Source organism: Nanorana parkeri, unplaced genomic scaffold, assembly GCF_000935625.1.
Source record: "Nanorana parkeri isolate BGI_ZX_2015 unplaced genomic scaffold, ASM93562v1 scaffold850, whole genome shotgun sequence".
In the NCBI taxonomy this organism is placed as follows: domain Eukaryota; kingdom Metazoa; phylum Chordata; class Amphibia; order Anura; family Dicroglossidae; genus Nanorana; species Nanorana parkeri.
The window spans coordinates 129,265-147,798 of NW_017307118.1; the positions used below are offsets into that span (position 1 = coordinate 129,265).

General features: G+C 42.7%; 1 protein-coding gene across 3 annotated transcripts in view; it reads right to left on the minus strand.

The window, feature by feature from the left end:
- Positions 1 to 18,534, minus strand: part of FSD1L (fibronectin type III and SPRY domain containing 1 like) — a 58,983-nt gene that overhangs the window by 37,813 nt on the left and 2,636 nt on the right. For all 3 annotated transcript variants that reach the window (XM_018565469.1, XM_018565468.1, XM_018565467.1), the window contains exon 2: positions 146 to 241. In XM_018565469.1, coding sequence (XP_018420971.1) covers positions 146 to 241 — 96 coding nt within the window. The remainder of the gene's footprint in view (positions 1 to 145; positions 242 to 18,534) is intronic.

Sequence of the window (18,534 nt, forward strand, 5' to 3'; positions counted from 1 at the left end):
CCCACCCAACGACTTAAACAGGCCACCAGGAATGATAGGAAATATTAGATTTGTTACATCTGTTAGACATTTCTCCCCAATTCTTCTAACTGCTTGATGTATCATAAACCAAAATAAAATGATATAATTTTGCCACTTACTGTACCTGCACGCCTTTTAGTACATGGCTTAATGTGTCGATAAAGTTCTGTATTTCATCATTTTTGTTGGCAAGCGTTGTGATGATCCTCTGCAGAGCTTCCTAAAGACAGAGCAGATATGAACAGGGACAAGTGAATGTGTTTGCTAAATAATTATTATACTATTATAGACATAAAACATAAAGTCAGGGAGTAATGCAACGCAGCTGGAGATTCTTGAGATAGCGTGAAATCAGAGCTTACAGAACAAATCTTATTATTCCTCCATGTAAGCAATAATCCCTCCAAGAACACAATTTTATCTATGGGCAGTGCTTGTGCAGGACACCGGGTCAAAGCAGGACTTACCTAATGAATGCCTAATTAAAAGCATTTAAGATTAACGTAGGCTTTCAGTGTTTGTTTACGTGATCATATGTCCATAGCTATGTTAAAGTGACACTGATCTCAGGAGTTAAATCTTAAAAATGCATTCAAGTACCTTAACTTATAACAAAAATTTATCTTCTTTGTGTATCACTCAGCTGTAGATCCTCAAATCATCTCTGAATTGGTGCTGACACTGTCCTTCCTTCTGGAGGGTGGCTTCTTTTGTTCCGCATTGTGCCTGTGTGTGTTGTAAAGTAGTCAAGGCTCCAAGCTCGCTCCTGTGATGGACTACAATTCCACGTTTAGTTTACTGTCCATCACAGGAGTGAGCTTGGAGCAGTGGCTACTCTACAACACACACAGGGACTATGAGGAACAAAAGTAGCCACCCTCCAGAAGGAAGGACAGTGTCAGCACCAATTCAGGGATGATTTGAGGATCTACAGCCGAAAATTACACAAATAAGATACATTTTTGTTAAGTTACATTGCTTCAATGTATTTGTAAAGTCAAAAATCGTTTTGCCTCCCCCCAATGTTAATGTCAGCACTTACCTTAAATGATGTTTCTTAATCCGATCTTCTTCTTTCCTGACGTTTTCATCTGTCCCTCCAGTGCTGCGGCGGGGCTCCGATCCAGCACTGACCCCTCTGTCCTTGCTGGAACTTCCTGTCCCATGGTGTCTGCATGCGGGTGCACGCGTCCATAGACTTACCTTGTGTCTCTCCTCGCGTCCCGGCCGAAAATGTGAACTGCGCATGCGCATTTCAGACGGGAGCGCGCGGGGAAGACACAGGTGAGTAATAAACTCTTTTAAGCATCAGATATATGCAACAAAAAGGAGGCTTTAATAAGGCCATTTAAGGCTCAACTCCTGAGCTTAGTGTCACTTTAAACCAAGTTATATGCATACTTGTAGAAACTGGTTGACATTCTCCAACGAAGATTGGAGTACTGCCAACATAATATTATTAGAAAGTGTTCATGTTGGACCATCCACCTCCAAGAAACAGAAGCTTTGGGCAGCCTGGTCTTCATATGTATGATCAACTCTTGGCTAGTAATGTACACAACATTTGTATTGCAAGTTAGCAAAAGATTTGCCTGCTTGTTGACAACTGCCTCAAATAAAAACCTATGTAGCTAACATAAAACAAGCAAATAAATGTCTTACTAACAAGCAATTACCCCTGCCTTACTGTCTATCATTTTTATGTTGTAAACAGTCATTATTTTTGGTGCTGTAAAAACAAACAAAAAAACATGATATTAGTGTATGTCAAGCCAAAAACTTGTTTTCTAGTTTTGGGTAGAGTGGGCAGCATCAGGACTCCTTCTGGGTTTTTACTGCTATCAATGGCTCTGTTAGATTTAACCTTACTTCCTGTCCTGCTGACAATGGTTAAAATATTTTTTTTCAAATTAAAACATCTGTCTGTGTTGCTGTTGGATCCTTCTCCTCATTTCCTGTAAAATAAACGGTTGTCAGCAGGACAGGAAGTGAGGGTAAATCTCATGAATGGAGACCCAGATAGCAATACAAACTTGACAGGGGTTCTAGCCCTTTCCACTCCATCCAAAACTAAGAAAAACTAATTTTGGTTGGACATACACTTTAATAGTAGGGGCAAGGTCACCATGCCTCTTCCCCTAAAACAAAGGTTTTTACAAAGTATATGCTTACATTGAAATACGTAACAGTTGTCATAGTGAGCCAACACAATTTTAAATACATTTTGCAGACATAATGAAAAAGTAATATCTGAAATACAAATAGCGATCCCCATAGCCACCAATTAGGCTAGTTTTAAGAACGGCATAAGAAAGTGTCTGGAATAAATAAACTGGCTTTGTTGCCTAAAAGTAACTAGTCAGATCTAATCCCACACTAGTCGATGAACTTTTCATATATCAGGTTCCCTGAACATCATGTTAAAATGACAAAAGGGAATGTGACAGGGCTGTCTACAGCAATCAGAGTGCAAAATGTTATTCTGCTCTAAAAAATGACAGTGGGGATTTGATTGGCTGCTATAAGCAATATGGAAACTTTCTTTGCTCCAATTTCCATATATCAGCCCCACTGTCATTATAAATAGGACAAATCAACTTCCAGAAGGCTGTCCATTTATGTATATACCTCTCACCAGGATTGGTGAAAGGGAATGCATCTGGACATCACCATGACCAATGACCCCTCCTGACCATTCATACATCTCCACAGTCCCAATTCTATAAGCTATGGGTTTCTGCTGAGGACTGATGGTGCCTATTGCCCGAGTATTTGGGCAAGTGCTCGGATACTTACCTCCGATACCGGCACTTCCAGTGCCGAGGGAGCATGGAGCCGGCCTCTTGACCAATCAGGAAGCCAGATGGCACCTCATGACTCGCCGCCCGGCTTCCTGATTGGTCAGAAAGCCAGGCAATACCTTCCCCGATATTGGAACTTACGGCCAGATGAAAATTTCCTCTGACCGTCAGTGCCGTAGGGGAACATGGAGCCAGCTTCCCGTGCAATCAGGAAGCCGTGCAGCAAGTAATGACCCGCCTCCTGGTTTTCTGATTGGCCCGGGAAGCCGGCTCCTTGCTGATTGGCTGGAAAGCCGGCTTCCTGGCCAATCAGGTCATTACTCGCCACCCGGCTTCCTGATTGACCGGGAAGCAGGTTTCCTGGCCAATCGCAATCAAGCAGGCCAAACAACATGGAGCCGACTTCCGTGGCAATCAGGAACCTGGGCGGGATGTCATTACCTGCTGCCCGGTTTCCTGATTACTAGGGAAGCCTGCTCCATGCCAGCGGAAGCACCGGCATTAGTATTCAGTGTCGGCGAGATCCGAAAGCAAAAAATCGGTACTCGTACTCGATAACGAAAAACCGGTATTGGTGCATCCTCAGTTTTGATTAAAACAATTTTTTGTATTGGGACAAGTAGATGGTCGTGAAGGACAAGTAGATTTGGCCCCCACTTTAGCCCTTGGACAAGTAGTTTTTTAAAAAATTTCCACACCCCTGCCTCAGGGGGTCCCCTTCATCAGGCTCAGAATGACCTTTCGGGTGCCTCAGGGGGCCCCTTCATCAGGCTCAGAATGACCTGAGCCTGATGAAGGGGACTCCTTGAGGCCCCGAAAGCGCTTGCATTTGAATGGCAATGTGTCATTAAATAGACTATTGCTTAACTACTACTATGGTGTGCTGGTGACATTATTTCTTCATTCCTGATAATCGGGGCACACGGCACCAGTACACGGCGAGTACCCAAAAAAAAATATCGGTACTCTGTACCGAAAAACCGTTCCCTAATGGCCACAATTAGTGTTTTCCAGCTATTACATTCGACCTGGAAAAATATTCTAATAACATGAATTTTTGTCTCCATTCAAACAAATGTACATGTCATTTTGGGGGACGAACAGCTCTATGAATTGTTTATAAATAAAACCCATAGACAGAGAGGCAGGACAACATTGGGAGCCAAAATGTTGTGCTGCAATACAACCCACATTCTTACAGGAGAAAAGAGCAGAGTGAAAATAGGGATTACTCATCACTGTGCTACTGCTACTCCTTCACTGTCCAATCTGGGACTCCAAGCACCTTAATGAACTACATAACTGCAGTAGAGAAAAGCTAGCAACCTGACTCTGAAATCTAGTAGGTATTTGTATACCAGCTCCAACATATGTATTTCATCTGTGTATTTAGCTGTTTGTCTGGAGTTTATCTTTACCATTCCTGCTACATTAGACATTTATAAAAGCAGTTTGGATGTTTGCAAATTCAAAACTAATTTCAGATATTGATTGGGTATTTGCTCAACTTGCTAATTAACTGAAAAAGCTGTAGGCTAGTCTACCCAGAGCAGATATCAACAGAGGGATCAGGGCTAAAAATCACACTGCAGCTGCCAGTACCAATGTTATAAAACATTCACTGAAGAATGTTATCACAGTAAACCAAAGAGCTGCTCGATATTAACAAGGAAAGCTGCCCTTACTCCCTGCAGCCAAAGTACAGGACAATGGCACAGATTGGCCAAAGTGCCTCATTATTATACATTATAAAAAATGACCAACAAATGTAAAGTAATACAATGGCACATCCCTGAAAGTGATTTGATTTGCTGATGGGGATAGATTGGAACTACAATGTATGTAATGGCTTGTTTGTGCTTTAGAATCCATTCATAGGGCAACAGGCTTCATTTACTGATCTATAACACATTTTATTTGCCATATCAATCGTTAGCTGCTGTTGCTAACATTAAAGGCTTTAATGGCTAATGACTTTGGTTGTAGCTTTGTGAAATAAAGGAGAACTATGAGGTGAGTGATTTACACTCATCCTCATAGTTCTAGCCGACCTGTGACAATGAGACTGTCACAGGTCGGCTCAGTAGATCGGGAGGTGAGCGAACACATACCGTCGCTCGCTCACTTCTCGATCTATCCCTGCAGAGAGCCGTGACTGTCACTCATGGCTCCCTGCAGAGATTCCTCCCCTCCCCTGTCCGATCCGCCAGCGCCGACTGGCGAAACGGACGCGGGAGGGTACAGCTGGCTCGGCCTCTAGACAGGCAGTGCCAGCTGTCACTCACCCAGCTGGGTGGATCCAGACAGTAATGTCGGGATCTGTCCCGGCTGCGGCATCTCAGTATACCGCGAGCTGTAGCTTAGGGTGACGGGAGGAGGCTAGTTTGTGTCCTCCCGTTACCCTTAGGAGAACTATGGGGAAAAGCCCTGACCCCATAGTTCTCCTTTTAACCGCTTGAAGACCAGGTGTTTAGACCCCCTTCCTGTCCAGGCCATTTTTCAGTATTCAGCGCTGCAGTACTTTGACTGACATTTATTCCGTCATGCAACGCTGTACTGAAATGAATTTTATACAATTTTTTGGGGACACATAGAGCTTTATTTTGGTTGTATTTAAACACCACTGGGGGTTTTTATTTTTTACTATATTCAGGAGAAATTAATGTTATAAAACAACTAATATTACCCACTTTTTTGGTAAAATATAAAAGTCGGAGTCACGTCGGGTAAATAGACACCAAACACGTCAAGCTTAAATATTGCGCGCACTCGCGAAATCGCAAAAAACTAGTGGCACACATACTTTACAGCCGGCGGATCGCTTGTATGTTAACAGGCACCGCTGCCGGTTTTTAAATTACGTGTCTTTCCCGGGAGGTAGTTAAGCTTATTGTCTGAAATAAGCTTTATTTCCTCTCCTAGGAGAGGTATTATGAGAGTAAAATATGCTTAAATGTAGGAATGCACTGACATTGGTGCCGATACTGGGCCTTTTCATGAGTACTTGTACTTGTGAAAATGCCCCGATCCTAAAAACCAATACTGGCACATTAAATGTTTTAACTGATTCGGCTGTCTCCTCTTGCGTGCTCCTATTCCTCATGTTGCAATCTCCATTATATATAATACATTTTGAAAATCCAGGAGAGAGAGAGAGAAGCACCCTCTCGTAATAGAAAAAGCAGTTATTAAAGAAAATTTTAATGAAAAAAATTGCCGTTGGGATAATTAGGGTGGTGGTTCTCTTTGGTCACTGTGTAGAGTTGTAAATTGGTTACATTTAGAAATTAAGACTCTGACCACAGATGCCCCCAATGTGTAAACAGCTTGTGATAATCAAGCCATCTGTGACCTCCTAGGTGGAGATAATAATCACCGTTGGCTGTCAGAGATTCTCATTACTGCACAAAGATTTGGACTTTTTTAGAAAATCTGCAAATACGCATAGCCAGATCCCTCCAGAACATTGGCGTCGACGTTGTGTGAGAAATGTGGCAAGCTCTGGTACTTGAGCACTCAAATTAGGCATTGGCAGACATAGCTCTCACCTCACCCTAATTCACGCATGCACAGACCGCAAACCATAATTAGTATAAATACAAAAGGGAAGCCGACAATATGTGTCACAGACTTCTCATTCTGATGTTAATGAAGCAAGCTCTTACAAAAAAAAAAGTCTCCATCCATCACATCTGTTTGGACGAATGTGAAAAGGATCCGTAGAGAACAGAATACATAAAGGTCTTTTATGCTTACTTTGTACTGCTATTCACAGATGAAATGCTAGGAGAATATATGTCCCTTTTATATTACAAAAATGTGCATAATAAATTGACAGATTTTTGCACATAACCTAAAGGTGCTCCCAACTTGTATAGTTTTAAAGGGCGGTATTAGTTCCTAGCAGGCACGGCTTTTACACAGCATTATACCATGTACAATGCAGTATATGATAGCTGCCATTGAAGAAGAGTACAATGCTAAAGTGCAAGTGAGAAAGGAATGATGGATACGATTACACGAGAAGTTGCTTAGCTCACCAACATGCTATAAATGCAACAATAAAAACGGTGTCAAAGACCTGTCTGTCTCAGTTTTCAAAGCCACGTAGTCAGGCTGTTGTTTGGTCAGGACTGCATGGCTAGCACACTGAAGTATACATTACATACAGGATACATACGATGACTGGTAGTGTCATAGATTATGTTGTTCTGTGTAATTCTCTTAGACGCCATTCACACTGAGCGACATGGGTGTTGCGCGTTTTTCCGCGTAATTTCGTGCTGAACGGCTTTGAGCTACATTGCGCAATATTAAGCGACGGTGCACATTTTATCGCGCTACGTAGCGCGTTTTTGGGCACAGACTTTGTCGCTGCTACATTGGGCTGTAACCAATCAACAGCGATCTTGATGTGACATCATTCTTTCCTTACATTTTGCAGTGCAAAAGTGACCCTTCTGTCGCGCGATATGCTGGTAATGCGCGATTTTGCGCGACACTATTGAGTCTATTGGGGCCTAATCGCGCAACATTCGCCGAAAAAAGGGTTATGTACAAGCGACAAGCTTCAGCTACGAGCTACAGGCGACATTGAGCTGTGAGCTGTTCCATTGGAATGCATTGGACAAGCTACATAGAGCGATATCGCGCGTATTTTGCGGAAACCGCGCAATAAACTGCTCGGTGTGAACGGGGCCTAACAGTTTTGGGGGATTGACACAGTTATAACTGCCTCACTGGAAGCCAGGTCACATATGCTTCTCTTACAATTCTGCATTGTCAGCGGGTTAAATGCTTTTGCCACACACTTTCCTATATTTGTTAACCTCTTATGAAAATGCTATGTGCCTGACTGCCATGCTCACCCACTGGCTTCAGCACTTTGAGTCACTCAGCCAAAACAAGTATGCAGGAAAGAATGTCTGACTTTACTATGACTTTTATCCTTTTTCCAGGTCTATGACATAGAAGGTATCAAAGCCGAAAGGCCACCTTAAAGACGAACTATGAGGTAAGTGCTTTTCACTCACCTCATAGTTCTAGCCGACCTGTGACAATGAGTCCAAGGAATAAAGCGGGGGCCCAATCTACTTCATCATGACAATCTACTTGTCATGATACAGAAAATAATTTCAACCAAAACCATATTTAACCGTGCTAAGAAGCGCTTCTTATTGGTCAGCGCCGTCACGCTACACCCAATAATACAATTACTCATTTCCTCATTGCTTTAAAAGGACAGAGAGGACATTAATGTAACCCAGAATTTCTGCAACATTAGATTTACTCAGTGCAGAATATTTATTTACATTATCCTTTTCAAGTACTGTAAAGAAAGGTTTTTATGAACCATTAGATGTCTTTCCATTCCTCGACATCTAAGTACTTGACAAATGACTCCCATAGGGAACTTTCTAGAAAATGTTTCTTAAGCACTGGGTTTTAGTGGCTAATTAAAAAAAGAAAAAACAAATGAGCTGGCTAGGTTGAGAATAAAGTGCCAAAGAAAGAATATCACAGATACTGTAATTGTAAACTGCACTGTGGAGCTGCAAGTAACAGTAAAAGTAAAATAACAAAAAAGAAAAGAATATATATAAATATACTGTATGTACAGATGCTCCTCGGGTTGCGATCGATCGAGCAGTACTGAACAGTAAACTCCCAGTTATTCGGCACCCATGGGAGCGGTAGGTTCCAGATAACTGTAGTTTCTGGTTGCTTGAGAGTTAATAGTAACTCTCAAGCAACCATCCCCAAGGCGCTCAGCTTCCCTATTCACCGGCTGGCTAGCTTCCGCAGCTGGCAGGTGAATGTAAACAGCTGGAAGCAATAGCCAGACTGCTATTGGCTATTGCAAATTGGAATTTGCAATAGCCAATAGCAATCTGGCTATATCTCCCCATTGTGTACTGTCTGCTGCTGAATGCGGCAGCCCAGTACACTACACCGGGGCTTGACAAATTTTCTTTGAATCCAGGAGCCAGCTAAAGTTAGGAGCCAGGTTATTTTTGTGAGGGCTTTTCGTGGGGGACTTTAATTTCCTTTTTTTGGTATTTTTAATTTATCATTTATTTTGCTTTATTTTTTTTAATGTTTTTTTATAACTCACTGGAGATGACAGGTTCTTTTTACAGTGACATTAGGGGTCTGTTAGACCCCTAGTGTCACCTTTCCAATTCAACAGCTTTAGCTGGGGAAGGACAGCTGTAAACACAACAGGCAGTGGCCGGGACCAATAGCCAGCCTGCTACTGGCTATTTCAAATTGCAATAGTCAATAGCAGTGTGGCTATTGCACCCGCCCACTGCCTGCTATGAGTTGAAGGAAGTGTACAGAGGATCGTCTGTCAATATGGCATGGGTTTTATAGGCAGTCGAGTCAGGCCAGTTATATCCTCTAGCTGACACAAGCAGGGAGCACAATTCTATGAACACTTGCAGTAAGAAAAAAAAAACAAGCAAAGTCCCTTAGTTTTGGTTAAAATGTACCCACTATATTATTATAAGGTTGTCTAAATGTGGAACTGGAAGTAACTATAAAAGGACAGCTTTAAGTCCAGCTATACATGCATTAACAATTCCTGCACAGTAGATATCACTGTCAGGGCTTATGCACAGTGATATAATCAGGGTTTATTGCATGACACATATTTCACACACTGGGAACTGAATGCAGAAGATGTTTGAGGCTAATATATATATATATGGACTACAATACCTCTCTCCCCTTACCTTTTTATTGCACTCCTGTCGCTCCATTTAGCATCAGAAGCCAAAGAGAATATGTGTTATTTCTGGGTAAAGAGTGAATGGGCCATGTGAAAGGGCTGAACAAATCAGCGCTGTCACACAGGGGATCCATAGCCTGTGTAAGTAACAACTCTGATGACTTGTAGGCTACACAGGGCTTTCCTTTCGCTCCCAGTGGCTAAACGGGGCATCAGGTGAGGTTAGTGTATGTGCCTGTGGAGGTCTGCAATAAAGTATACCTTTTGCTTTGCCCTGCATGGAGAAAGCAGGTTCACGTTAAAGTGTATTTCCACTTTTTTGTCAAATTTCAGAAAACCACAGTGAAATTCTGAAAATGTCAGTGTGCACAAGGAGGAGTGGGGAGCAGGGGAGTGACTTGCCGTGTTAAGCTGTGTGGATGTATGTATGCTGGGAGCAAGGGTGGCTCCACGGGACCATGTACGGGAACGGAGCCATCAACCTGAGAAGACAGCATTTTGGCAGGAGTGCAGAGCAACCCAAAGTCTGGGAGCTAAAGACCAAAGTAGACACGGTAAGTGCAATGGTGTACAGCACTATATCCTTTTTTCGCTTCAGGATCTAATATTTCTTTTAGGCCCCGTTCACACCTAAGCGTTTTGTTGCAGCTGATTTAGCACGACAAAACATTCAACCGCAGGAATCCCATTATTTTCTATGGACCCTCTTCACACCTTTGCCTTTTGTTGCATGCCTAAAACCGCCTGTCGCGTAAAATAGTACATGGGCTACTTTGGGGCAGATTTCAGCGCATTTTGACTCAATAGAAAACGTTTGAGAACGCATGGTTCGATAATTTTTGCGCGTTTTTGTGCGTGTTTTACCCATTCACATGAATGTGCCAAAATCTACTCACAAAAACTTGTGGCTGAGCATACGCACGTAATAAGTGTCACTTAGGTGTGAATGCAGCCCAAGGCTTGATCAATGCAGAGTTAAATGATTATTAATACCTTGCTTAGTGTTCTTTTATTTTGTTATCGGCTTCATTTAAATGCCTAGTTGTCCCATTTTTGTTTTAGAAAACTATTTGTGTTAATTTACCACTTAGCTACTGGATGTCAGAATTAAAGCAGCTACAGGATCTAATTCCAGCAACTATCTTGATGAGCGTACCCAGCATCTGAAGCTCCGACGTGAATGATCAAGCTCATTTTTTTTCCAGCTAGTCGCTTCACTGTAATCCTCAGCTGAAATTCTATCCACCCTTAAGTCTGTGACTTCTAAAGCTAACAAAGAGTGTTACAGAAACTCCTGACCACACGCTCTGTGATATAGAAAGCTCAGCAAGTACATTCACCATCGCAGCATTCAGAAACTTTGCTCTGTTCTTGGTGCTTCAGACGCCTGCTTGCACTGTGCTATTATGGACGATTTCATTAAACAACAGTGGATTTCCTTGTTTTCTTCTGGTTTCTTAATGCAAAAGATGTGCATGTGCTTCAAAGCTGGTTTAACCCCTTAGTGACCGAGGCCTTTTTTTTTTTTACATTTTCTTGTGTACATGTTATAATCCACATTTCAGGCCTGAAAATTACTTCAAACCCCCCAAACATTATATATTTTCTGAAAGCCAAGACCCTATGGAATTAAAGGGTCGCAGTTGCAAAATGTTATATTGCACAATATTAGCGCAACTTCTTATCAAACCCCAAAATTTTATGGTAAATGCACTTAAATGACCCAAAACACAATAAAATTCCCATTTTTTAAAAATAAAATATCAAAGATGAGGTTACACCGAGTAAATAGATACCCAACATGCCCAGGTTACAAATTGTGTGCGTCCGTGAAACTGCGATAAGATTCAGTGCCCCAAAAAGTCCACAGATGATGCTTTAAAAGACCCCGCAGTTCATCAGTTTAGAGATATGTGTAAGTATTGGCCCTAGAATTATTGCTTTCACTCCGGCCTGCGCGGCGATACCCAACATGTGTAGCACATGTTTTCATAAGTAGGAGCAACCGACGTGTGTTGACGCGAAGACGCGCGTGCTTGCAGGGGTTTTTAAAAAAAGTATTATTATTTGTATTTTATTTAATATTCTTTTTTTTTTAAACTTTACTTTAATTGCTATCACATAAGGGGGCTTACAAACACCTCATGTGATAGCATATTGGCAGTGGCAGGTACTCTTTAAGGTGATACTGGGGGTCCAAAATACCCCTAGTATCACCTTTACACTTAAAATAAGCTATTGAAGTGCAGATCGCACTTCAATAGGTTATAGCTGGGCTTCAGGAGCCCAGTAATGACAGCTCAGGGACCAGACGTGATGTAATCTGCATCGCCTCTTGGTCCCATAGTACAGACGTTCACTGATCTACTCCCAAGCTTTCCCCCGAAACAGAGAAGCCGGTCCCGTGCCCATAGGAGGGGCAGCGGAGTCCAGGATACACGGCGGGGGTGTCGGGCGGGAAGGGTTTACCGGCCCGTAGAAGCAATCTGGTGGCAGCTGAGCCGCCAGAACCGCTTCTACTGTAAAGTCGACAGTTGGATTTACAAGTTTAAACAGAGTCACGGCGGGAGTCTGTTTAAACGGCCCCGATGCCAGTGACGTACTATGGACGTCACTTGTCATTAAGGGGTTAATCTGATTATTTTGCCTTCTCTGGTTCTTCCATTCTCCCCTCATCAACATGTAAGCTACATTTTAACAAAGCCCTCTTTTCATTACATACCTTATTTATGAAGCTCGCAGTGTGCAGTGAAATCAGAGAGGTACCTGTACAACTGTGCAAGCCTGACACTAGGGATAGAGTTTACTTTCAAGCAATGCACACAAAGCAGCTAATAGGCTCACATTGTAAAGAGAACCTGTCGGAGCACCTGATCCCGGTCAGAGGGCTCCCATCCAGCATTTAAAGCAGTCACTGTTCAACAATTGGTTTCCAGTTGTTGAGCAGTGGCAGCTTTGAGTGCTGAAACTCTGTGCATGACGCTGCACGGGTCTGCTCTGCCCTCGAACTAGCACTGTTTCCAGAAGTCAGCCAGTGACAGCTATGGCTGTGATAGCGAATGGGCATTTTGATGGCCCCATTTTCTGTGTACAGGATTCCGATTATTTGATTATTTTACATTCATGATGAGTATGTCCAGTTTACTAAGCCTAACCAAAGCAATGTGTGTCACCAACACAGTTCAGCACTATAAAAAAGGAATATGTAGCTCTCTAAAGAGACTCCTAACTAATGCATGCAAGATTAAAATGGATTTTGTCCTTATGGCAGATGAGCGTGTTAATTAAATTATGCCAAGCTTTCCTTACATGTTCACTCACAATGACTAATCTGGTCAGCTTGGAAAATCTAGGATAATGTGTAGTGGTATTTGCCAACTGCCTGCTCTGATAATATTGTAGTGAACTTCCGTTCCTCTTTTTTCTCCGAAAATATGAAGGAATTTACCAGCACCTAAGCAAGTCCCAGAATGCACTGTCAGCCAGAGTCAGCGCTCATATAGTGATAACATATGCAGCATTGTTGGAACTGCTAAGGGTGACCACAAAAGTAAGCATCACCTACAATAATTAGCCCATCTCCCCCCCTAGAAGCAATTATAATGAGACACACAGGTAGATTTTACCATTTCTTTTAGACAACAATGTACTAACATGGACCAAATCAAATGGGTACAGAGATTCAATATCATTATTTAATCTCTGCACCGAGAGATTCGGCACAGGTGACATTCAGTGGAGGTGGAGTCTAGGTATGTGGTTGCTTGTTGCAGGGCTGGATGGAGCCAGCCATGATCTCACGGCTGGCTCCGCCCAGTTGCAATAGGAGATCAGCGCCCCCAAATGACCTTGGAACGCTGATCTGTCATTGAACAATAACAACTGGGCTGAGCCGGCCGTGAAGACTCTAGCAGGTGCCAGCCAATAGGAAACAGTTGGGTGGAGCTAGCTGTTAAAAATATTCATCAATCAGCTGCTTGCACTATTTTCTATTCCGCTCAGTACCACGGAGGTACTGCACCATCACGCCCTCTCCTGCTCCTGAGTTTTGTGTGTGATTACTGTGCTTTCCAGCAGCTACCACTCTGGAACGCACCGCAGTTGGTGTGAACTGGCCCTCAAACCATTGTTCCATGAGGTTCAAGACCCAGTTCTGATTTCGGGAGATTGCTTTTATCTTCATGGCGAGGTTACAAGATTGTGTCTAGATCTTTAGAACGGTGGTGTAGACCTATTTGAGTAATAATTTGTATTATCTGGCAAAATGTAGAGACTTGGGGGGAGATTGGGTATGCACAATCTATGAGCAGGTTCTGGACATCTCAGTGGGTTCTAAGACCTGCTTGGTTCTGTCTCACTTTACCGAGTGGTCTGGAGAGGCTTCAACATTCACCTGCTCCATGTCCCCATCCTATCTCCTACCAACCCCCCGAAACACTGTACAGAACATAATATGTAAGGAACATATGAATGTTGATTTATGCCCAATTTTCACCAATGGCAACTAAGGAAAACAAGAGGAGAAGAGAAGAGAGAGGAAGGTATCCCTTTCCAGTACAGTGATCCTGACCTGCTGCTAATGACAGCACTAGATAAATGAGCAGTGCACTATACTAAAAGGCCAGATGGTGTGTGTATATATAGGACCAGCTTTATAGTATTGACTTGGAAAATGACTTGGAATTTGTCAGCACTAATTCAGAGATGATTGGAGGACCAACAGCCGAGTAATAAACAAATAACATACATGTTTGTTAATTGGGTACTTGAATGTATTTTTAAGACTTGACTCCTGAGTTTAGTTCACTTTAAGGCTGAACATAGTCAGACATAAAAAAGCACCAATGAACGTAATTTTGTACATGTTCTAAATTATTAAATGTACTTTAAATGCAACTAGTATATGTTCTTAATTCCCCTTGATATAATCCTCCTGTAATCCTCTGGAAATCAACTCTAAAACTGGAAGAGGGAGGGTCAGCACGAAGAGCCAATCAGGTACTGCTGCATGCACATGTGCTGACAGTGAAAACACTGGGAGGAAGAGAGAGCATTGTGAACAAAAAGGTGACCTCATCAGTATTTCGCCACACCTTTAATAAATGCTAAAGTGAATTTTTCTAAAAAACAACCACTTTTTTTTTGTTTTGGGTAGTGGAGAGGGGTTATAAGACCTGTCAGGTTTTTATTGCCGTCTGTGTCTCTGTTAAGGTGCCCATACACTGGCTGAATTTTGGATGGTTTTTAATGTACCGGCCGAAATTCGTGTGTGGGGCTGTCAGCTCCCTTTCAGCCGACATTCCTCGATCAGCTGCTCGAAGGAGCCGGCTGGAAAATCTTTGTAGGATCAAAGCCGGCAGCCAATGAGCTGCCCACTCTGGTCGGGTATTCTGACAGGGGCCCGCGGCTCCTGTCAGAATACGATGCAAACAGCGCGATTCCTCGATTGATGTGTTGATGGAGGAATGGCGTCAATTTCTTCTGTTCAGCCCGCGGGTTGAACGAAAAAAAATTAACAGGTGTATGGCCAGTCTTAGGGAGAGTCACCCTCACTAACTGTCTTGGTGACAGTTATCAGTGAAAGTAAAAAAAAAACCCAAATTTTGGGTTGTCACCAGAACAGGAACAGATGGGGAATCTTCCAATGAGAACACTAGTTCTGGTAACCCTGCTGACCACCAGGGATTTTCTCTCACTTCCTGTTGTAGCTATCGGACAGGATGTGAAGTGAAATAGGGGAAAAAGATGGCAAAAAAAAACTTACAGTGGTTATAACCCTCCGTTACTCTTTGTAAAACAAAAACAAGTTTTGGCTTCAGGTAAACTTTTAACTATTCTAGCATCATGCCCAATTCACAAAGATCTAAAGACGTGCCTACATAAAAGAAACTGTGCAGCAATTCAATGTATAGATTCGATGTAATCATCAATGCTAGCAGATAATCTACTGCATGTGCATAATCTACTGTTGTATGTATATATAACCAATGCCATGACACTGCATTCTTCATCTTCTATAAAAAGTATGTGTGACACAGTCAGGAGATCCTGCCAGGATCACCACATGCTATAATGTACCTATTCTATTTTAAAGTGCTATGAAAAGCTGCAGGTAAAGCCTCTCCCATGCAACAGCTGCTGGATATGTCACGTTATCTCAGTTTACTTAGCTAACTAAAACTGGCCTCAGCTTGTACAAATAAGACTTTTATTGTATCAGTATTACTACTCGTCCAGCACTGGCGTCCACTCGTCACAGACGAGTGGACGAGTGCATTTTTCGAGCCCTGTATATATATATATAAATTACATCTGGTGCCCAACTTTTTATGTTTTCTCTAGTTGTCAGATCAAAAAAAATATCCTGCTGGCTTCTGGATTGGGCAGACTGGCTCCTGAATTCCATATTAATTTGTCCGCCCATGGTGTGTGTGTGTAAATATATATCACAACATAAGTGTGGTCACTGTGAGAAAACCAGACCCCCACCTCCAGCACACATTACTTTTGGGTATACAGAAAAGTCAAGTATCACCCAATTGCTGGCTGTAGAAATATGGATTGACACAAAATTTTCTTCATGGCAAGAATACAGTTTTAAAAGTTCTGACCTGTTAACTCCAAATTGATTACACCATCAAAATCACCAATCATATTTACAAAATTGACTTTTTTACATTTTGTGTTTAGATTATTCTCAATATCTGATGCTGATTTGTTTTATAGGGTTCGCTTAGTATGTTAAAAACATGAGCTTCTTTACCTGCAATGTGTCCATCATTTATTTAAAGTGATAGTAAGGGGGCTATTCACAAAGGAGCCGAAGGATCCAGCCGTAGCTTCGGCTTATCCTTCGGCTCTCTTCGGCCACCGGAGCCCTTCAGTTCAGTTCAGTCGAACCGAAGGACTGCTGTATAGGCTATTCCAAATACTGAGCCGAAGTGACAGCCAAAGCGTGGGGCGGACGAGCTCTGCCCAGTTGTTATTCATTCGCCGGCACCTGCTAGAGGACTCTAGCAGGTGCCGGCCAATAGGAAACAGTTGGGACGGAGCTAGCTGTCACTGCTAGCTCCGCCCAATTTTTTTTTTTATACATTTTTTTTTTCTTTCTTTTAAAAAAAAAAATCTTTATTTTTAAATTTTACTATTTATTTACAGAGGTACCAAGCAGAATAGCCGGCGGCATTCGGCTATTCAATCACTGCCATTCAGCCCCTATGAGAATAGGGGCGAACGGCAGCGAGTGAGCTGCCGGAGCTTTGCCTCAGCCGACCCAGATGATCGATTGGCTGAGTCGAAGTCCTTCTGCACTTTGGCTCAGTCGAACATCCAGAGCATGTTCGGCTGACCGAAGTGCAACCGATGTACAGCTGTACAAGCCAGAAGTTAATAGTAGAACAGCGTTCGGCTCACTTCACTTCGGCTGGGTTATTCACTCGGCTGCCTTCGGCAGCTTTGTGAATAACCCCCTAAACCTTCTGGGTTGTTTCCTTTTTCTGTTTTTGGGGGTCAGACTTACTTTAAAACACTTTATTTTATTTCCTCGTTCCTGGTGTCCAAACCGCTAGCGCCCCCCATGTACTATAGACACACACAGCGTGCGGTTAGCCACACCCCCACTCTTGCAGTCACAGTTTGACTGACAGCAGAAGGAGCTGTATAGCTCCTCTGCCCTCAGTACCCTCCCCGGGGAACGCTGAGTATCTCCCTGGTCACGGCAGAGGATACAAGTAGCCACAGGTAATCAGAAGGGGGGTGTTGACGGGACTGGGGTTTTATAAAAAATACTGGGTGTTTTTCACCTTAATGCAGATAATGCACTACTTGAATTCTCCCAAGGGACTGAAAACGCTTAGATGGTGAGGCAGCCATCTTGGGTGTGCTCAGTTGAGCCAATGAACCTACCAGCATGTCTTTTTGGAGTGTAGGATGAAACCCAAGCAAGCACAGGGAGGAAATTAAAACTCCATGCAGATAATGTCCTGATTGGGATTCAAACCAAGGATCCCTCTAAGAGCCCGTTCCCAAAAGCAGTATGCGTTGTATCACACAATGCCGTATATAATAACACTGTTTCTTATTTTTCTTTTCTAAACTTTATGTGAAGTGTACAATGTGTACACTCCATTCAGGTTCCTGCACAGCAGCGCGGTGCAGTGACATGCAATGTGCTGCGATAAAAGCATGTCTGCATTTTATGGCAGTGCACCGCCCATCACACCCACGTTGTGATGTGAATGGGACACAAAGAAAACAATCGTGTAATGGTAGCCTGCGCTGATCCGATACAGTACAGGTGACCATGCTATGTGTGAGCGGGCCCTAAGCCCTGAGTTTATAGTTGCTATATGACAGAAGCAGGACATGCACACTGTCTATTTCCATTTACAACAGAAGGCTGCTTTAGGAAACTCAAACACCACATAACTGAATATATCACAATTACAACAAATTAGGATAAAAAGGGTCTCAAAGTCATTCCATGCCATTTTGCCTTTAAACACAAAAACGTACAAATAAAGACGGGTATTGGTTCCCATTCATCACACAATCAACTGTTGAACGCGTGCACTCTTGCTGCAGCATCTCGGCCATGGCTTCCAATACATATTTCTCCTTGTTTCCCGATCTTGCAGCGCTGTATACAGAATGACATAGTGATCTGATTGTTCAGGCTCCTGTCTAATTGTATTCCCAAACTCCACCTATGGAGAGGATGGGCTGGGGGCCACGGCTGCACTCACATCTGGAGCATCATTAAACCTTCACAAGTCATTCCACACCCAAATCAACTTTAAAACAATGGCTCTCCTTGATTTCATATGCAACATCAAAGCTGGTCTATAATGGCTATATACTAAATGTAGTATACATAGCACTGCATAGCTCTTTATGTGCTGAGTGGCACACCTTAATAATGAATGTGAATGTATTATAAATAAACACCTGCAGGGGAGAAGCACAGGGGAAGGGGGGGGG